We start from the raw sequence: 23,215 nt of genomic DNA on the forward strand, positions 1-23,215 counted from the left end.
TCACCTCATGATGTTGTCATCGATCTGCATGAGAGATGTGGCAGTGTAGAGCCGGCTCAGATCCGCGTCCACCATTTTAGTGGAGCCCACGCCAAATAACACGCTCCTGTTGAACCACAAAATACAAGTTTGCTGACTCTGTTAAATAGACAGCTCAGTGGTTAGATTTATTTTCTCTTACCACTCAGAAGATAATTAATTTATCTTGTTTTTGTGTCATCAAAGTCAGCACTAGTGTTAGTTATTCTGAGGTCTCCTAATGGCTTGATTGCAAAAGAACACGTGAGCTCAAAACAGTTTTAGATCAAGAGTGAATATCACAGCCGGCCACCCAACAGCACTCACACTGACGCCTGTCACATTCAACCCTCGGGAGGAAATGAAGAGTACCTGTGGGACAAAATGATCTTCTTCATGTTGTCAGCCATCAGGAAGTTATAGAAACGCCGGCACTGGTCCCACTGCAGAAACGTCTCCTGAGCTCTGAAATACACACACACCACAGAATGAGTTTAATACCATTAACTAGTGGTGGGCCGTTATCGGCGTTAACTCAAGACTCTTATCGGACGATAAAAAAAAAAAAAAAATGAAAAAAAAAAAAAAAATGTCTATACTACGCAAGCTATGATGACTTTCACCTTGATATTTTAGCGCAGATGTACACCTAGCCGAATTGCACTGTAGGGGGCGAGAACCAGTCTTCAACCTGTGTGTATGCCGACTGTGAAATTACCACATCAAACGAGACGTGCTAACATGAATGCGGCTATGAAGCCGCCGGGTTTGCTTCAGGGCAGGTGCGTTGCTAGACCCTTTTTATTGGGGCACGTGCCCCAGTGAAAATCTACTGTGCCCCAGTAAAATCTCAAATTTGAGTTATAATTTACTTTGATAATCCCGAAATAAAGACATTAAACTATATGCAACAACTGAATTGACGCTTCTAAAAGCAACGCAGTTTAACTATGCACGCAGATATCCATGCCCGTGCGCGTCTGTGTATTTAACTGCAACGCGCACGTCGCTCAGCCTTTTACGCAGAAGTACATGCAGTGTAGGAATAGTTGCTCACACAAGTTTGTATAGTTAATTGTGTTGTAAATGCAATTGTCAAGCAGTTTGTGATGCATTTTGGAAACAGGAGATGAGCCCCTGGTCTAATGCGCCATCTGGCTTGAGAAACCCATTCTCAAAGACTTACTTTTAGTCATTATTTGGGTAGCACACATGTTCTGAATGCCTTCGGCAGAATTCAAATTAGCCATTTTAATATAGATTAATTCCAAGATTACTGTGAGATTAATCTAGATTAAAAAAAAATAATCTATGCCCACCACTAATATTTACAGAACGTAACAGTTTGTTTGTTTTTAAATATGTACACTGCTGTTTAAAAGTTTGGGATCTGTAAAATGTATGTTTTTTTTTAAAGAATTATTCTCATCAAAGTTCTCATTCTTATTCAAAGTTTATTTGATCAGAAATACAGGAAAAAAATTTGAAATATTTTTTGAAATTTAAAATATAATTTATTTCTGTGATGCAAAGCTGAATTTTTATCAGCCATTACTAGTCTTTAGTGTGACACAATCCTTCAGAAATCACTCAAATATGCTGATTTATTATCAATGTTGGAAACATTTGAGCTGCTTAATATTTAATAATATTTTTTCAGGATTCTTTGATGAATAAATCATTAAAAAGAACAGCATTTATTCAGGAATATTTTCTAACAATATAAGCCTTTACTATCACTTTTTTAAATCAATCTAACACATCCTTGTTGAATAAAAGTATTAAGTTCTTTTAAAGAAAGAAAGAAAAAAAAATACTGATCCCAAACTTTGAACTATGGTGTATATATATTTTTTTTACTAGTTTTATAGTTTTACTAGTTTACTACTTTTTTACTTAGTTTATTTTTTCTATTTTACATAAATGTTGTTCTTTTTAATTTTATTTTATTCATCAAAGAATGCTGAAAAAATGTCTTGGTTTCCAGAAAAATATTAAGCAGTGATTTCTTAAGAATGATTTCTGAAAAATGTGTCATTTGACACCGAAGACTGGAGTAATGATGCTGAAAATTCAGCTTTGCATCACAGGAATAAATTCTGTTTGAAAGTATACTAAAATAGAAAAGCACCATTTAGAATTGCAGTAAAAATTCACAATATTACCGTTTTTCTTGTATTGTTAATCAAATAAATGCAGCCTTGATGAGCAGAAAATACTTCAAAAACATTAATATGCATCACGCATGTATTCATGTATAGTGCTATACTGCTGAATTTTTTTTAATAATATTAGGATAGATGGATTAAAAGATGGATATAGTGCTATAATGCTAAAAAATAAAATGTACTATATTAATTTTATATTATTATATATTTATACAGCTTTATTTTTTATATATATATATAGCTGGAATTGATATTAAAGGTTGATATAAAATATTTATAATTGCATACATATATATACAAATATAAATGTATGAACACACACACACACACACACACACACACACACACACACACACACACACACACACACACACACACACACACACACACACACACACACACACACACACACACACACACACACACACACACACACACACACACACACACACACACAAAATGCATTTTTTTAAATTCATTGTTTACTTGTTCCTGACTATTTTTCAGGCTCTCTGAAATAATGATTATATACATTTATTTATATTTATATGAAGTGATGAATTACAGAGAAGTTTTCAGAGGCAGAGAGAAAATAGTCATTAGCAGCAGCTTTATAGATTCGGTAATCCTGTCTGAAGGCAGAGCTCGACTGTTTGGCAACATGCTGAGAGTACAGCACAGACAGCAAAGGTGTGGCCATAGATTTACCGAAGCCCAAACACATCCACCGCATTCCTCAGCTGCTTCAGCGCTGAAACTAACATCACATGCTTATTCACTGACAGTGATGTGAGATGTGATTGTTCCATGTTTAGCTGTCAGAGCTGTTGCTATGGTGCTCTTTAGTGTTGACATGTCAACACTGACATCTTTACCATCAGTGTGCAAAGTATACAAGCACTTTCTGCTGGCTCTACCATTGGACTGACATCTCAAAAACTAATAAATAGTGACAGTACTTTGGCTTTGGTCTATCCATCTTTTCCTTCCCGTAAAAATGTGTGCAGCCATTTGTAAATGTTACGTGTCTGGCTTCCAGCCTTAACTACTTCCAGCTATTTTTAGCTGTACAAAACAGCTTGTTTTGCCACTTGATATTGTACATTGGTGTGTCTTACCACATTATTTTAATGTGTTATCTTAATTATGAACACGCTGGTTGTGCAAAGTGCGATTCTTCCTGTTATTTCCCTATAGCAGCTAATGAACCGGAAGTCTTGCCCATAGGCTTACTTTCACGTTGAAGAAAAAGGTGGATTTAATGACTGATGGACAGGACAGGACTTCTGCTCATGAGCCTCTTTTTGGTGCCAGTTAAAACTAACCAGACTGACTTTTAACCATTGATATATTTAAGGATAGTAAGATGTTTTTATTTTTTGAAAGTCGTCTACAAATGGTTAGGGCTACAAATGTTAATGCCAATCATTAATCTGATGGGGAAATGTGTTGATCATTATACTTTTTGTTCCTCTGCAATTCTGCACATCCATTCATCAGTTTGGAAATAACATTTTGAATAACATTCTCTTATGCTTACAAAGGTTTAATTCAACAAAAACAGTAAAATTCTGAAATATTTTTATTATTTAAAATAATTGTTTCTATTTGAATATATTTTAAAATGTAATTTATTCCTGTGATCAACTGTAAATTTTCAGCCTAAATACTCCATCTTTAGTGTCACGATTCTTCCGAAATCAATCAAATCACATATTGCTGAATAAAATTGATTTCTTTTAAAAAATAAAAAAAACAAACCTTTGCATTACGCTGCCAAATGCTGAAATGTTCATCACATAATAGATTGAAATAAAGGTGCTTAGCACTTCTTTTGGGATGATCCAAACATGCCCTAGAAATTTGCAGTGTTAAATGAGCAGTTCACTTCCAGAATGAACATTCTGATAGTTTACTCACCCCCCATGTCATTCAAGATGTCTTTCTTCCTTCAGTGGAAAAGAAATTAATCTTTTTAAGGAAAACATTACAAGATGCTTCTCTATATAGTGGACTTCAATGTTGGCCAATGGGTTGAAGGTCCAGACTGCAGTTTCAATGCAGCTTCAAAGGACTTGACGATCACAGCCAAAGAATAAGGGTGTCATCTAGCGAAATGATCAGTCATTTTCTTAAAACACAAACATGTATATACTTTTTAACCACAAATGCTCGCCTTGCACTAGCTTTTGCGATGTGCATCTACGTCTTCAAGCATTGCATAATCACGCTGGAAGAGACACATGCGCTTAGCTCTTAAAAAAGGTAAGCTAGGGTGAAAAACTCCATCTTATTTTCTCCTCCAACTTCAAAATCGTCTGATGTTTTTTTCCCTTTTTTTGTGAAGTGAGTTTGACTTTCTTTGCACGCTCGCTTTGTAAACTCTGGGTCGGTACTTCCATCTACGTCTTTCTTGCACTCATGGTTAAAAAGTATATAAATTCATGTTTTTCTTAGAAAATGACAGATCGTTTCGCTAGATAATGCCCTTATTCCATCTTGAGGATTCCAGTTGAAGTCCACTATTTAGGGAAAAATCTTTTCTCAAAAACCTTAAATTTCTTTGTGACTTAAAGCCAGCAAGAAAGCAAGAAAATTATCAGGATATTTTCATTCTGGAAATGAACTTCTCCTTTAATGCAGTACAATTACGGAGGCAACATGCAAATGTCAAGCGGAGGAAACAGGTGGACAATACTGAGAGACCACCTGCGCCTTTTAAATCACTAACTACAAAGTACGCTCTGTCAGTTTTTATCTGGAGTTTAGTCGGAGTCCACTGGTCTGAATTGTACCCAACGCAAGCCGGCAGCATTTTTATCTTGGCATTATGCCCAACCCCGGCTGTCCCACACCCTCTGGAGCAACATCAGGTATTATGTAGCTTCTGTCTGGGAACAGAGTGGCTCACCTCAGCGCACTGTAGCCTTGGCAGACGCTCACACAGCACAGAACACGCTCCTGGTTGGTTCGGTTTTCTCCCAGGAACTTGCACACAATGTTCCCTCCCAGACTGAAACCCACGACGATAAGTTTGGTCTGGGGATAAGTCTTTTTGATGAAGCCCACCATTGATGCAAACTCCCATGTACAACCTGTGGAGAGAAAATCAGAACATGAAGTGACCAAAAGTGACTAGATCAGCTTAATAAAATCTTCACATCTATAAATTATTATTCTATAAAAAAAAATAAATAAATACAGCATCTGATAATATATATAAAAAATAAAAAAAAACTGTATTATACATATGTATAAAATAAAATAAGATCAAATAAAATAAAATTGATAGTTTAAAGTTTAAAACAATTAAATAATAAAAAAATAAACCTGCTAAAATATAAAACAACATCTGAAAAAAAAAATAATCTGATAAAATAAAAAATAAAATAAAAACTGAAAATACAATAAAAAATAAAAAAATGCAATACAATAAAAATGACGAAAATAAAATAACTATAAAATCTGATGAAATAAAACAAGATTAAACTGTATATACAGTAAATATACTGAAAATATTGTTAATAAAATAAAAACTGAAAATCCAATTTAATAAACTATATAAACATCTTATAAAATAAAACCAGATTAAAAAGTACTAAAGAATTAAATTAAATAAAAACTGAAAATACAAAATAAATATTAAAAAAATATATTAGAAATACAGTTAACAAAAAAGAATATACAATAAAAACTGAAAATACAATAAATAAAATAAACACAGAAAATGCAGTTAATAAAATAAAAACTGAAAATACAAAAAAAAAAAAAAAAAAAAAAAACTAAAAATGCAATGCCATAAAATGAAATGAAATAAAATGAGCTAACATCAGACAAAAATAAAATATATAAAACTCTGGTAAAAATGCAATAAAATAAAATACTTGTATGTATTGACAGTGAATTTATGGCTTTAAGATTGCAAAAATAGAAATAGGGAGGCCAAACAGATTAAACACATTATTTATACAATGTACAAACACAATTACATTAAAATTAGATCTGATACAATATAAAATAACATCTGAAAAAGTAAAAATAAAAATCTGATCAAATAATATCAGATTTAAAAGTAACAAAAAATAATAAAATTAAATAAAAGCTGATAAAGTAAAAGTAAAGTAAAAGTTCAATTAAATAAATTAAATTAAAAAATAAAATTGCAAACAGCACAAATGTATGAATGGGATGAAACACATAATTTACACAATGTCCAAACACATTTAAGTAAAATTTTATATTAACATTTGAAATTTTTTACTAAAAAGATAAGGAAAATCTAATGAAAATGAAAAGATAGAGGCCTGCATGGATCAATGCTTTATTCAATAAATTGAAAAGCACCTCATTTATTCACCATTTCCCACATTTGATCATCGTAACCTATAAACGTCTCGTACCGTAGGTGAACATGCGAGGGGAGGTAAGCTCAATGTTCGGCAAGGCCCCGAGGTGATTGAGCACAGCACAGCGGTAGCCCTGTTTCTGCGAATGGTCCACAAACGTACGGATATAGTGCTTCTCACTGTGGTTTCCAATGCCAGGACAGATGACCATGGTGACGTCCTCTGTCAAACCAACAACAAAACATTTTTCACAGCTAGACAAATAAATGCAAATGTATGCAGATAAATGTTTGAGTTGCTCAATATTATCATACTGTTTATCTTCTCTTTTCCAGGTAATGTGTCACAATATTGACACAGACCTAGCAAATGCAAATTACATCATTTGTATAACAACCTAGCTGCAAAAAACAGACTTTCAAACACATAGACATTGCAGTAGTACAGGTGCACATACAGTCGAGGTCAGAAGTTTACATACACCTTGCAGAATCTGAAAAAAGTTCATTTTACCAAAAAAGGAGTTCATACAATTTTTTTTTATTTTTTATTTAGTACTGACCTGAATAAGATATTTCACATAAAGAGGTTTACCTTTACTCCACAAGAGAAAATTTTTGAATTGATAAAAATGACCCCGTTCAAAAGTTTACACACACTTGATTCTTGATACTGTGTTGTTACTAGGGCTGCACAATAGGTCGTTTCAGCATCGTCATCGCGATGTACGCATGCGCCATAGTCACATCGTGGCAGTCACGATGCAGGGCAAAAAAAAATTATGTGTGTCTGATTTTAAAATGTACTATCTATATTTCTATTCACGGATCTATATTTGTCTAAAATAAAAGTAATTAACTCATATTTAAGGGTTCTTTAAAAACTATAATGCACACGTTGCTTCACCTACTTCATGCATGCAGTCTCTGCGTGTGCATGGCAAAATGAGCGCGGGACGGGAGAAAAGCGCTGAAATGGAAGATTTGGTCGCAAAAAGAAACGCAACGTCAGTCATATGGAAGTATTTTGAATACAAAAAGGATGCTACTGACCAAAAACAGGTGCTTTGTCGGGAGTGCCTGGCAGATGTTGCCACAACTCGCGGAAACACTACGAATTTAAGGGACCATTCACATGTCGCGCCTAAAAACGCGTGGAAAACGCTAGGCGCGTCACTTTCTCCTTCTTTCCAAAGCGCTCTGTAACTTGAGTGGCAGAGTGGCGTCTGCCGTTGCTAAGCAACCATGAGCCGCACTCTCCTAAAGACGTGGAAGTTTCAGCAAAGATAAATAAACAAAGATAAATGGATTTCCAAAACTAAAAATTGCTTGCAGTAGCTCTGCTGCTAAAAAAATGTTATCCCTGTAACAGCTATGATCAGCTGTTCCTCCATCTTAGCTAAGCTTTTAATGTTTTTCGTGAAAGGAAGAAGCTGATTTCCCTTTCATCAGGGTAAAAGAAACATTCATTATTAATTTCATATTAGAGCCTTGATTTGCCTGAATTGACAGTGAATAAGGTGAGTCAAACTGTTTATGAAACTACCCAAAATAAGCTTTAAAAAGTATTTTATTTCAGGGTTTTGATTATACTGTACTTTTACTTTTTTATTCTTTGAAAATGCTTACAAAATTACCCCAATTATTCTTGAATTATTATTTGATTTTTAAGCAGTTCAAAACAACCTGATGAACATAAATGAATTTGTACACATCGCAATATATATCGCAAGAAAAAAATATATCGCAATGTAATTTTTCCCCAATATCGTGCAGCCCTAGTTGTTACCTGAATGATCCACAGCTGTGTTGTTTAGTGACAGTTGTTTATGAGTCCCTTGTTTGTCCTCAACAGTTAAACTCCCACTGAACACTGAAAGGCCTCATTGATTATTTGGTTTTTAAGCTTTGTGTATCTGAACCCTTTCCACCAATAATTGTATGATTTTGAGATCCATCTTTTCACAGATGGAATCTCAAAATCATATCAAATCTTTTCACATAGCGCCTGAAATTAGTTCCCAGCATGTGCTGCGTGATATTACTGCACCTGCTTCGGCCATGTTACTATTACGCCGTAATGGAAGTGTAGTTCCTAATCTTATTGGCCTAGAAAAATCACAGCTTTACATTTTCCACTGGTATTAGTACACGATATAATTACAGAAGAGTCAAGTATTAAATATGACAAATATCGAAACTCATTGGTCATTTTTGAACATGATGCTATTGGTCTCATAGGATTCAATGACTGTATGTACCTTCTGTAGCTTCTGAAGGGCAGCACTAAATGAATATATATATATATATGTGTGTGTGTGTGTGTGTGTGTGTGTGTATACATACATACATTTAGGCAAAATAAGAAAAATTTACACATCTTCATTCTGTTCAAAAGTTTTCACCCCCAGATCTTAATGCATCATTTTTTTTCCGGCGCATCAGTGAGTGTTTAAACCTTCTGTAATAGTTGCATATGAGTCTCTCAGTTGTCCTTAGTGTGAAAAATTGGTTTTCAAAATCATACAGTCATTGTTGGAAAGGGTTCAAATATACAAAAATGCTGAAAAACCAAAGAATTTGTGGGACCTGAAGGATTTTTCTGAAGAACAGTGGGCAGTTTGACTGTTCAGGACAAACAAGGGACTCATGAACAACTATCATTAAACAAAAACACAGCTGTGGATCATTCAGGTAACAACACAGTATTAAGAATCAAGTGTATGTAAACTTTTGAACAGGGTCATTTTTATAAATTCAACTATTATTTTCTCTTGTGAACATATGTAAACACATTTTATGTGAAATGTCTTATTCAGTTCAGTACTAAATAAAAAAAATTACATGCATTTGCTATGATCCCTTTTATTTTGCTAAAATAATTAACATTTTTCAGATTCTGCAAGGTGTGTGTAAATTTGGACTTCAACTGTATTTATTTTACAATTACATTTTTTATTTTTCTGTGCATGTTTTATCTCAAAATTGACTCTTGAAAACATCCACAGTTGTATTTCGAGAAATTCTTTAGTTCATGTTATTTCAAATGATTAAAATGTCTTTAAAAATAAAGCTGCAATTATCTTCTTTTATATTTGTATTCCATGCCAGAAGTAAGCTTTCAAACAAGGTCACATTACATAAGAGCAAAAAGCCATTTCACCTAGATAAGCATTGCTGTAATTAATATCTCTTCGTCAGAATGATGATCAAGCAGACTACTGCTATGTCATTTAAGTGATACTTCCTCCTTGAACCTGAATGAGAGACTCTCCTTTATCAGGTTTCCATAGGAGTGTAGTGTTACACTGCAGCTCAGACTGAATAAACCCAACTACGTGGCACTGACCTCCGGACTGATGATCCGCCTGGGGTTCAAAGAGGTCAAAAGTTGCAGTGGCCCCATCCTGCATGGGCAGATATTTGCGCAGGCCGAATGGGTGTGGTGAACTGACCCGACCCAACTTTCCGTAGAGGGCCGTCTGCAGATGACCACTTTTACCCCACAGTAGAGGAGGAATGTACCTAGGACATGAAACACAATCTCAGATATATACAGTGGTACATGATTTAATTACGATTGAACTTTGATAAGAATTAGTCAAAAACATACACAGATGCAATAGGTCACCTAAGGGTCATTGCTCAAACAGCTAACTTTGATTTTGATCATTTTTAATTGACAATTTACTCATGGAGCCACATCGAGATTCAAATATCTTTGGAAATATACCATATAGGGCCTTAAAAATGAAGATACCAAAGGAAAAGTTAGGCTAGAACTAGAATATAATATTATATTAAGATGTCTTTAACACTTCTTGAGTAACAGACATACAAAATTAACATACAAAAGTGTTTTTCCCCCATTTTTAAACAGTCACTATTGCCATATAATGCAACAAGGACTGCTAAAGTCAAGCGATTTTATTAATAAATTTAGCAATCTCTGTTCACCAATAAAATAATGATTCTGCCATCTTTCTAAAGGCACTGTCCCCTCCTGTAATTTGGCTCCAAATCTCTAATGACTCTCTATAATATAGTGTTTTCACGACACATCATCAATCGTCAATATTGGCGGCACAGAGTGTAAAAAAAAAAAAAAAAGGACACTGAACCAAATAAAACTCATAATTTTGCAAATTATTGCTGCTGAAAATTGCCAACTATTGTCATGTTTTGGGCTGTACTAATCGTTCAGACCGGGAAAAACAAAGTAACAAGGTCTGAGGAACAAAAGGTGTTTGTGGTTTGCCAAACTGAACCAGGATTTCCAGGGTTTGTTCTCATCATTTCCGGTTAGGTACATGAAATATTAGGCTTTTATCTCAATACTGCTCATACAGTAATATTTTGGCTTTATCACCATTTATGTTTGTCTTTCTTCAGAAAAAAATATTTACAAAATCCAAAATTTCTGAAATGACTGATTTGACATGGAAAGACTATAGGTCATGTTGAAAAACTGGAAACTGCTGTCAATGCCTTTGTTATGATTGGGTTTCTAGGTACATGTTAAATCAAAATAAAACATACTGCGTTTGCATATTTTTCTGATGATTATGAACCATTAGTGTATTGGCCCACATTTCTGTAGTTCTTCAGGGTTGTTTCTAGATCTGGGCACTGGGGCAGGACAAATTACTCCTGATCCATGCGTCATCACACAAGTGCACGCTGCTGCTGTTATGTAATAGTCCCACCCAACAATTAGTCTTTAACCAATTACACACTGACCCTTTGCTAAGCTTGTAGGTTGCCTTAGGTCTGACAGTCTCAAATTAATTGGATAGATGTGTGAACAGCATGCTTTTTGGTGAAATGCGCTCATGAAGTAGTAATAAATACTACACTTGTGTGGGCAGAAATGAGGTAAAACATTGAAATATTTCTTGAGCATCAAATCAGCATATTAGAATGATTTTTGAAGGATCATGTGACACTGAAGCCTGGAGTAATGATGGTAAAAATTCAGGTTTGCATCACAGGAATAAATACAAATTCTAAAAAATATTCAAATAGAAATAAGTTGTTTTAAATTTTAATTAATATTTCACAATATCACCCTTAATGACTGTATTCATTTATTCTATCATATAAATGCAGCCTTGGTTAGGATAATACTTATTTCAAAAGCATGCATATATATATATATATATATATATATATATATATATATATATATATATATATATATATATATTATGCCAATACATGAACATTAACTAATATGTGACCCTGGACCACAAAACCAGTCATAAGGTTAAATTTGACAAAACTGAGATTTATACATCATATGAAAGCTCAATAAATAAGCTTTCTACTGATGTATGGTTTGTTAGGATAGGACAATATTTGACCGAGATACATCTATTTGAAATCAGAAATCTGAGGATGCAAAAAAATCAAAAAGACAAAGAAAATCACCTTTAAAGTTCTCCAAATTAGGTTCTTAACAATGCATATTACAAATCAAAAATTACATTTTGATATGTTTACAGTAGGAATTTTACAAAAAAATCTTCATGGAACATGAACTTTACTTAATTTCTTAATGATTTTTGGCATAAAAGAAAAATCTAAAATTTTGAACCATACAATGTATTTTTGGCTATTGCTACAAATATACCCCAGCGACTTAAGACTGGTTTTGTGGTCCAGGGTCACATATTACATTCATTTACACATAAAAAGGACAAAAATTGACATGCATTTTATTTAGGTACCTTTTGCATAGTATTGCTTGCTGTTTAACAATCATTTAAAACGGACAGTTCGAGTAGTAAGATTAAAGAATTTATCTTGAACTATGTCAAGGAATTAAACCCTGGTTAAAAAGTAATAATAATCAATTTACAACGAATTGGTACCTTGTGTTGTACGCTGTATTACGCCATGGACCAGCGCATTATAAAATTAATGTCGTTTGGCGATACGCGGGAATTCAGTCGGCGCGTGACTCTCTCAGTGCATTATGGGTGTTCTCTAGCTGTTGAGCGTACATCGGTTGTACACTCGTTTTTGCGGTGCATTGTGGGATTGAATGAGTGCACTCGGGAATGTCCATTATGGTTTCGAACACCACTTAAAATGGCTGTCTATAGTGCACTATTTGAGGGTATAGGGGGCGGTTTCAGATACAGCCGTGGTTCCCAGACCACGAATCATGACGTTGTCATGACGTGGTTTGGTGTTAGCCAGGCTATTTTGCAGCTCTAATTGTGACTTTCTGGAATATCAGCATTTGAGAATTTTCACACTATCGCTGTTCTGAGGCAGAATTCCAGAATATTAATGTTTAGAAATGTTTGTTCCGACACATAATTAACATGTATCTGTAACATTCCATAACATTATTTGTAATGTAATTAACTTACATTTGCTCTGCTAACTAATAACATCCAGACCAGTTAAACAACATTCGTTTGCACATAATGTGAGCCTAAAAACACAGTAAACAAAGTCCACATCTTATTTCCCTTCACACTGGGATCTATTCCACACCTCCTAAAGTATTACATAACATGCTTGCACGATATAGCCTCAAGCGTAGCTTCATCACCACTGACTATTATATGCTTTAATCCCTAAAATACCGGTTATGAGATGTAAGGAACGAAAGCTGGACTGGTTTAATCTGCTCACAATGACACAGTCAAATAAGAAGACGAGAGGATCAGCACAGAGAGCTTTACCAGAAAAAAAACAAGCCATCTGAGGTGAGTTAAGTTCAGAAAACCCTAGAGCAGATGAATTAGGCAACACAATGCAAACTTGCTTTAAATAACCAGGTACATCTCTGGAATGATGACAAATGATGCTTAAGCGCTACTCAACGATCACTGGAACTGACTAGAAACAGGCTTTTTTTGTTCTCTTTACTGCAACTTTAGCCATTCCTCTCTTCGTTGACTGAGCTGCAGTCATCCGCGTTGGCGTGACACGCCTAATAAATGTTCCAAAGTCCAGACCCACAATGCAACATCACAGGCATGAATGACTATTATCAATGCTTGACAAAATAACCTTTAGATCTTCCAAAGTGGCTGTTTTCTTAAAAGGCGTTTTGCTGGAAAATCCTCCAGTAAAACAAACATGGGAAAAGTTAATTATGCCACAGAGGAGATAAGGATAAGTACGGACAATGGGCTGTGTTTTGTCGATTGATCTCTTGGCCCCTAGTGTAGTAGATGCACTGGAAAATAATGATTACACAACTAGCCGGCAATCACTTTGGATTACAAAAGAAACACCCACCCTCACTGTGCAACAGACATATGCGACGCATAGCACAATTTCTGAGGTCAACGCGTGCAAAACAGCCTCCAGAAGACATGTTTTTCATTTTAATAGCAGATTGGGTCCTAATACAACAAAATGAATGCTGGAGTTGAAACCAAGAATAACAATGGCTTGATAAATTAGCCAGTCAAGTGTGTTACACACTATACAATGGCTGTGCAGGTATACAAACATCTCTGCAGATGTTATTGGAAAAGCATGCTTTGTCTTGGCCTCAAGTGTAAACAGTATAATAACCATATGTTGCTACAGCTAGCAATAACCCCCAGCAGCATAACCTCACTGTTTTTATAAACTGTCATGCAATTTTGAGCAAGCAATGAGAAAGGTTTGAATATAAAGCACCATCCAAGAATGTCGCAACTAAAAAAAAAAAAAAAAAAAAAAAATCTAACTCACGAAACCAATCAAAATACTACTGAAACGATTGGCACATATTTTACATTTAAGGCAAACACAGGGTAAAGAAATAGTAACTAATAGTTATCACTAGGGATGCACCGATCCTTATCGGCCGATCACTTGCGCGTTTTGTCAGTAAAGCCGGTTCTGTAATCAGCGGTAAATGCCATCAGGTGCATGATTTCACGTTGAGCCGTATATACTACACACAGCCGTTGTTCACTGACAAGCTGCGCACATTCACACTGAAATTGAACATTGATATGCGCAGCTCGTCGGTAAACAACGGCTGTGTGTAGTATATACGGCTCAACGTGAAATAACGCACCTGATGGTAGTGTGTACATAATATTTGACAGTACTGTGTATATTTATCATGTATATATAAACACACATGCATGTATATATTTAAGATGTTTAAGTTATGTTTACATTAAATATATTTATATATAATATAAATTATATGACTATAAATTAATACACATGTAAATACATGTACATTTTTCATGTATACTATGTGTGTATGTCTTATATATATATATATATATATATATATATATATATATATATATGCATTATAAATATACACAGTACACACACATTTTAAAAACAAAAACATTTTGCATGAGATTAATTGTCTGAACAGCACTAAAAAAAAAATACAATTACAAAAACTAAAACTGAACAAAAAATTAAATCTAATATAAAACATTAATACATTTTAAAAAACATCGTTCTTTGAAACAAACCATGGAACTGAATATGTACAATATTCATATAGCATGGTTTTTATATGGTATTCTAAAGTAATTGAGAGGAACCTATGGTTTTATTTTAATACATGTCCAAAAAACACTGCACTAACCATGGTACTTTTTGGTTATTAAGTTATGAATTAAACTAGAGTTGTAATTACATTCTACCTGGTTAGATATAAAATACATTTGAGCAGTTTAGGCCCACAAACAGTTATAAAACATTAATCTGTGCAGCATTATTGAATAAATGTATAAATATAGCATAATCGATATTTACAATCACTGATATCAGCATCCTAAATTTCAAGGCAAAACACTACACTTCTACATTACAATACAGCAATACTGTAACATATAGTTTAAAATAACTGTTAAATAAATATTTAATTTTAAAATAACTCTTATTTTAATGTTAAAATATCATTTATTTCAGTGAAGCAAAGCTGAATTTGTAGCTTCATTACTCTAGTCTTTAGTGTCACATTGCTGCTCAAGATTTTTTTTACTATTATCAAAGTTGAAAACAACTCTGTTACATATTTTTTGGAAAACATGTTTTTCTTCAGCATTCTCTGGTGAACAGAAACGTCAAAAGAACAGCATTTATTTGAAACTGGAATCATCTGTAACATTACAAATGTCTTTACTCTTATTAAAAGCCAAAGTCAAAATTTCTTTTAAAAACAATAATAAACAGTAGAGGATATTTTTGTGACTCCAGGGACACTGCATTAGACTTAGCAACTGTGTGCTAAAAGCAGCACAGCTTCAAAAACGGCCCCTAAGCTATTCTGAGATGTGGTTTACTCAGTAGACACAGTAAGTGCAGTGAAATGATAATCAAAAGTGTGCTACTCACTCTTTGGTCAGAATAGGACAGGACTTGAGCAGGAAGTGGTTGAGTGCTGTATCCTGGTAAGTGAGATCCGGTGGAGCTGTGGGACTTTTTAAGTTTAGACACCGGACGATGACGTAGAGAACCGTGGCCACCGCTGCCAACTTCATACCGTCAAACATCGCCGGCATCTCCGGCGCCACCGTGTACACCTCAGATTCGTGAGTGTTCATATTTGCGCTAAAAATAAACAATAACAGACAAGTGATGCAATGCTTCAGTAAACTAAAATACAATAATAGCATAAAAAGGAAATCACACGGCACTATATGATGATAAATGTGACCCTGGACCGTAAAACCAGTCTTAAGTCGCTGGGGTATATTTGTAGCAATAGCCAAAAATACATTGTATGGGTCAAAATTATAGATTTTTCTTTTATGCCAAAAATCATTAGGAAATGAAGTAAAGATCATGTTCCATTAAGATTTTTTGTAAAACTCCTACTATAAATATATCAAAATGTAATTAGTGATTAGTAGTATGCATTGTTAAGAACTTAATTTGGAGAACTTTAAAGGTGATTTTCTCAGTATTTTGATTTTTTTGCACCCTCAGATTCCAGATTTTCAAATAGATGTATCTCGGCCAAATATTGTCCTATCCTAACAAACTATACATCAATAGAAAGCTTATTTAAGCTTTCATATGTTGTATACATCGCAGTTTTGTGGTCCAGGGTCACATATGAGCAAGATCTGGTTTAAGCTATGATTTGTTCTGTCAAACAAATACAAAGTGTCTAGTTGATAACAGAAGTTGAAGGAGTCACTTACTTTGTAAGTAAGATGGGACTTTGAAAGTGATCTCGTAAGCTCTGATGAAGACTGAGGATATAGTGGATGTGGACTGCAGGTCACAGTGATCTGGTCAATTTCTTGGAGGAAGGGAAAGAGGGAACGGTTACAAGTATCAGAAATGATAAGAGCAGATAAAGCCGATCACGTATATACTAACAGTGTCAAGTACCAAGCCCTTATTAAAGGAGTAGTTCATTTCCAGAACAGATAATGTACTCACCCACTTGTCATCTGTAAAGAAATTATGTTTTTTGAGGAAAACATTTCAGGATTTCTCTCCATATAATGGATATCTATGGTGCCCCACAGTTTGAACTTCCAAAATGTAGTTTAAATGCAGCTTCAAAGGGCTCTAAATGATCCCAGCCGAGGAAGAAGGGTCTTATCTAGCAAAAAAAAAATTACAATTTGAATACTTTTTAACCTCAAATGGTCATTTTGTCTAGCTCTGCATGAATTCTGGTTCATGACAGTTAGGGTATATCGAAAAACTCCCAACTCATTTTCACCTTAAAATTCAAAATTAGGGCTGCACGATTAATCGAACGATACTTTGATTAGTAGTAAATCTCAATCATGTGCATTCAGCTGGAGCGGCAATTAATGAGACTTAAATCACTGACAAGCTACGCCAAATCACGCTCATAATCAAATGCGATTTTGAACGCGATTTGGGGTAGCTTGTCAGTGATTTTCAAAATCATCCTATATCACAGTTTTACCCTTTATTTTGTAAAGGGCGTTTGAGAAAATGAAATGGGAGATTTTCAACCTACCCTAACTGTATTGACCTAGAATGCACAGAGTTGGCACAGAGCTAGACAATGAGCATTTGAGGATAAAAAGTATATAAATTGTTTTTTGTTTTTTTGAAATAACCAATCGTTTCGGTAGACTCACAGGCACCATTGAAGTCCACTTTATGGTGAAAAATCCTGAAATGTTTTCCCTCAAAAAACATAATTTCTTTACAATTGAAGAAAGAAAGACATCAAAATCTGGGCGACAAAGGGGTGAGTAAATTAACTGTAAATCTTTGTTCTGGAAGTGAACATCTCCTTTAATAAAAGACATTTAAAAAAATACTAATTCTAAAATAAAATGACTAAAACTTCAAATTAAATGTAAAATAAATTTAAAAAAAAGAATTTCTTTAAAACAGACATGCAGGGTTAAAATGACATGAGAGTGAGTAAATTGTGATCATTTTCATTTGTGGGTGAACTATCACTTTAAGACTCATCTATGACTCATAACCAGTTGCACTGAATGAATGTCTCCTTAAATGATCCCAATAAGGTTCCTTCGTGACATCAACGTGTTAGATGAGGACTAGAGCATTTAGACCATGTAAGTGTTAAATCTGACTTATTCCTCTAATTAAATTTCTTGTTTTTAATTAGATAATGTTAAGGCGGTGTACATGATCCAGCCCTGCTAACTAGAGTAGACTTCAATTTTTAATTGTGAGGAAATGCACCTGTCAACTTGCTTCCCCAAGACCATGTTCATTTCTGTCTTAACATGCATGAAGTTCAATGGACTACATGTGAATTTTCCCCCTCTAATTAAATACAGATTTCATCCATGAGGTTGTGCTTTGTGAAATTAATCTGAAATAATCAAATCAATACACAATATACATTATTAAACAATTATAGCCAACAGAATCCACTGATTAACGATCATTTAAAAAAAAAAATACTAATCTAGTCTCATACGAATTAATGCGAAAGCAAGAATCATCTTAAGAAATATAAATATATACAGTATTACGTACGTACACTTTTATTTTACTTTATCAACAAAGTGATTGCATAATGATTACTAAGTGACTAGTTAATATTCAAACAAGCCAGCTTGTAAAACATAAAGCATTTGTATTGTGTTCATACAATGCGTATTTAAATGTATATGAACAATATTCTTAAATACATAACAGATAGCTAGATTCTGTATATAACAAATCAGTGGCAATATTTACTGTTTATAACAATTCAATTCGTATACAATATTATAGGTGAGATATTTTAAAGAAAAAAAGCCATTAAAAAAAGCATATTTCACTCCAAAATTTAGAAAATAAAAAATGATCAGTGAGATATTTTAATAGTTTTTATTAATATTTAGATTTTTTTTATATATATTTTGTGTTTTTATTTTAATTAAAAAGTAATTTTGTTGAGTGGTTGTCATTTTTTTAAAACATGTATTTAAAATTGATTAATTTTTATTTACATGTGTGACCCTGGACCACAAAACCAGTCATAAGTAGCACAGGTATATTTGTAGCAATAGCCAAAAATACATTGTATCAAAATGATAGATTTTTCTTTTATGCCGAAAAACATTAGGATGTTAAGTAAAGAACGTAAAGATCAAATTTCCCAACATAAATATTGTATATCAAAACTTAATCTTCATTTGGACAACTTTACAAACTATTTTCTCAATATTAAGATATTCCAGATTTTCAAATAGTTGTATTTCGACCAAATATGAACAAACCATATCAATGGAAAGCTCATTTATTCTGCTTTCAGATTATTTTGATTTTGAAATCTACCCTTATGACTGGTTTTGTTTTAGTTTTAGCTATTTTAGTACATCAAGTTAAACTAAATGAAAATGGATCTAGCTAAATCTAGCTGAAATTAAATAAGTTTACATTTATTACATTTTAGGTGATAAAAATCTGGTTTAGTTAACTATAATTAACCCTTCTTAGATTATAATTTATATGAATATAAAACTAGAAATATAGTATTTAAAGTACTTATGAGTCAAAATCACTGTATAACAGTTTTCACTTAAAGTAATGGAGTAATAAAACTCTTGTATTATGTAATGAGACTCATCAGTATCATTAAAAATAATAGAAATATTAAAAGCAATAAGCCAAGGTTGGATTACAATAATGAGAATGGAGAAATAAAATCTGATTAACTACCATCAACGTAATAAACATTGTAACAAACATCTCAGTGGATATAAAACAGACTTCACTTATATAAACTACCTGGACATCCTCTTAACAGGTTTCAGAAGAATAACTCAGACATATGATTACAATCCACTGATTGTGTTCAGAAATGATCAAAGTGTAAAACGCCATCAAGTATTATTAAAGCAAAGCATAAACACACTTCATGATGTTGTTTTGATGATCGTGACAGTGTGCTGATCAAAGTGTGCCCTGCAGGATAAGGCCCAGCATCTGGCTTTACATCAAAACAGCCTGACATCTCCAGTGGTTATTATGTTTATACACAGTGTGGACATATATGTGTATGGAAAACAAGTGGCACTGCGGATGTCAACAAGATACAATAGAAATCATCTGCCCATCATTTACACTGATATAAGTGAGATGAACAACTTTACGCATAACAAATATGACATAAACAAATACCTACTTAAGAAACAGGCCTAGCTACTGAAAAAAAAACACTAGCCTGTTATGATAATACAAGCTGTTATGTTAAAAATGGCTAAATTAGATGCGCAGAACAAACAGGAAAACGAGACGACACCCCTACAAATACACAAGTAGGAATAAAACGCATCGATTCAATGCAGATGAACGCATCTTACCTCGTTCCCCAGTCGATTACAAATAGTTCCGTTTCCCTGTATTACTCAAATAGAGATTTGTACTCTCACGTTAGGACACAGTGTGTTTATTTAGAGATGTTTTATCCGTGGTACTTTCTAGCATTTTCTTCTCTCCTCGTCTCATCTACAGACAGACAGAGGCGCAAACGTTACCGCACTTCCTGCTTTAGACCAACTTATTTACATATCGCGCTTTCTATTGGCTACACGAGCTGTTGCGTCATGGAACTCCACCTCCTTTTTATAACGGCACGTGTTAGCGGCTGTGCTCTTGTGTTCAACAACGTATGTGCAAAAGCGAAGAATTGTTGCAAGTTAATATTATTATAATATCACAGGTTACACATATTTGATCAGCATCTTCTACCTTCGAATTGTATTACAATATTATATTTTCTTGATCACAAAACCAACAGATAATTGCTTAAGTGACATTGTGTTAAAAATATGCAAGTACTGCTCACTGCAGAGCCAAATGGCCTCCAGCTCCACCTCTCTTGATGTCCAGCTCCACCTCTGAGTGAACAAATGGGTGGAGTTAAGGTTATGTGACCCTGGACCACAAAACCAGTCTTAACCATAGAGGTCTTAACCCTTGTGCGTTAAAAAAAGAAGTTACACATAGGTGCAAAATGGACAAAAACTTTTTTATTTAATTCTTTTACTTTCACTGATGTCGATTTTTTTAACCAGCATCTGTTCTATCCATAGATGCCAAACATTCATTAATTTTCAGAATTGCAACCCTTTAAATGTGGTCTGTTTTTTATGGAAAAATGAAAAATAGTAGTTAATTTCCATATACTAAATGCTAAGCAGAAATTTTTTCTTTGCTTATTATTCTCGGGTGTGTCAGTGAAGAACAACAAAATTAATTTTGAGGCATTTATATTTGTTATGTAGTGCTTTTTTTAATGTATATGCCAAATTTGAAAAAAAATGGCACAATCTAGTAAAACATTTTAAAAATGTCAAATTTGAAGCCTTGCCGATAGAATGAATGCCTATTAGCAAATATTGCATCATTTTATAGTCAAATGGTCCTGGGTTAAAAAATTGCAGTTTTAATGGGTTTCAATGTGGACATTTTTGTTCTTAAGGTCCTGAGTGTGCGTATTTTTTGTACAGAGGGTAAAATTGATTTTCTTCAAGGAAATTAGGGTAAAATATTAAAATTTCAATAAAAATAAACACCTGAGCCAAAATTTATGCAGTTGGCATTAACACAGGCACACTTATAACAAAAAACAAAACTGAAATACACTAAAATGTTAAAGGTACATTTTTTGAAATTGTGATTCATACATCATCTGAAAGCTGAATTAATATGTTTTTTGTTGATGTATGGCTTGTTAGAATAGGGCAATATTTGTTCGAGATAGATCTATTTGAAAATCTGAAATCTGAGGGTGTACAAAAATCAAAATATTGAGAAAATCGCTTTTAAAGTTGTCCAAATGAAGTTCTTAGCAATGCATATTACTAATCAAAAATTACATTTTGATATATTTCTGGTCGGAAATTTACAAAATATTTTCATGGAGCACGATCTTTACTTAATATCCTAATGATTTTTGTCATAAAAGACAAAGTCAGTCATTTTGACCCATACAATGATTTTTTAACTATTGCTACAAATATACCTGTGCTACTTAAGACTGGTTTTGTGTGGTCCAGGGTCAAATATGTACATGTACATACTCTTTTTTTCACCTTTTTCTTTTGTTAAAGATGCCACATGTTGATTCTTGTGCTGAATATTGTGGTTTAAGTGTAAATGATGTGAAATTAAGTGAGAATATCCCAGCAATCAATAATTGGTATTGTCACGCCTGGATCACAAGCATTAGTTTTCTTAGCTGTTTAATGCAAATGGATTATAGTGTACTAAACTGGCATTATGTGCTGCTGTTTAGCACTGAGATCTATATTTATCTTGTTCAGAACAGCTGAAAATGCAATACAAATTCCAGGCCTTTAATGCTGTTGGTTGCAAACTAGCTCCACCTTGTGAAATTGCATAAAATCTTTTTGAAATGCATTGCTATGGAGATTATACTTCTTTAAAAACATGTTATTATGTATTTCATATAATTAATACACCTTAATACTTGGCTAAATATAGATAGTACAATATAGCCTAGATAATATTAGATAGGAAATGTTAGTATAGTGAGAAAAAGGGGAAGGAGAGGTTAAATTAAATTTATTGTAATATATTGTATTGTTATTGTTAAAATATATTGTAGCTAATATATGTCACCCTGGACCACAAAACCAGTCATAAAGGTCTTTTTTTTTTTTACCATTATTTGATTTTGATTTTTAGCAGAGATTCAATTATTTGAAAATCTGAAATCTAAGGGTGCAAAAAAATCGAAATACTGAGAAAATTGCCTTTAAAGTTGTCCAGAAGAAGTTCTTAGCATTGCATATTACTAATCAAAAATTAAGTTTCGGTATATATACGGTAGGAAATTTACAAAATATCTTCATGGAACATGCTCTTTACTTAATATCCTAATGATTTTTGGCATAACAGAAAAATGAATAATTTTGACCCATACAATTGGCTATTGCTACAAATTTACCTGTGCTACTTAAGACTGGTTTTGTGGTCCAGGGTCATATATTACAGTGCCCAGATACATTTTGTGTGTATCAACAAGGAGAAGAATTAATATTTTATACTACGTTACATTGCCTACATTTAATATTGTACCTATTTACTTTATCATATCTATTTACTATTCATACACTTCCATAAAATTCTTTTTTATGTCTTTTTGCTTTATTGTTTTGTTCAGTTTAAAAGCAAAATATAAAAATGAATTATAAATAATGACATGTTTTGTTTTATCATTGTTTAGGAGTAATTCTGATTTGTGCCTAAAACAACTATAAGGATA

The 23,215-nt window shown here is 33.4% G+C and overlaps 2 protein-coding genes across 2 annotated transcripts in view; one reads left to right on the top strand and one right to left on the bottom strand.

Annotated features, from left to right (window-relative positions):
- LOC141331386 (monoacylglycerol lipase ABHD2) lies at positions 1–16,064 on the bottom strand. Its single transcript, XM_073836432.1, has 6 exons — positions 15,856–16,064; positions 9,881–10,056; positions 6,587–6,754; positions 5,098–5,281; positions 391–483; positions 1–106 (listed from the first exon to the last, which is right to left on the bottom strand). The coding sequence occupies exons 1-6, from the start codon at positions 16,062–16,064 to the stop codon at positions 1–3; spliced, it is 936 nt and encodes a 311-aa protein (XP_073692533.1).
- The window catches only part of LOC141331385 (uncharacterized), a 23,081-nt gene continuing 13,041 nt past the window's right edge, over positions 13,176–23,215 (top strand). Inside the window, exon 1 of the mRNA XM_073836431.1 lies at positions 13,176–13,253. The gene's annotated coding sequence lies outside the window, so the exon portion shown is untranslated. The remainder of the gene's footprint in view (positions 13,254–23,215) is intronic.

This window comes from Garra rufa, chromosome 3, assembly GCF_049309525.1.
Source record: "Garra rufa chromosome 3, GarRuf1.0, whole genome shotgun sequence".
Taxonomy (NCBI): domain Eukaryota; kingdom Metazoa; phylum Chordata; class Actinopteri; order Cypriniformes; family Cyprinidae; genus Garra; species Garra rufa.

Excerpts from the sequence above, each read along its gene's own strand:
- LOC141331386 (XM_073836432.1), bottom strand. The coding sequence starts at position 16,064 with ATGAACACTCACGAATCTGAGGTGTACACGGTGGCGCCGGAGATGCCG. Across the intron at positions 484-5,097 it reads CAAGGCTACAGTGCGCTGAG|AGCTCAGGAGACGTTTCTGC; the intron begins GTGAGCCACTCT and ends TGTGTATTTCAG. Across the intron at positions 107-390 it reads AAGATCATTTTGTCCCACAG|GAGCGTGTTATTTGGCGTGG; the intron begins GTACTCTTCATT and ends GTGGTTCAACAG.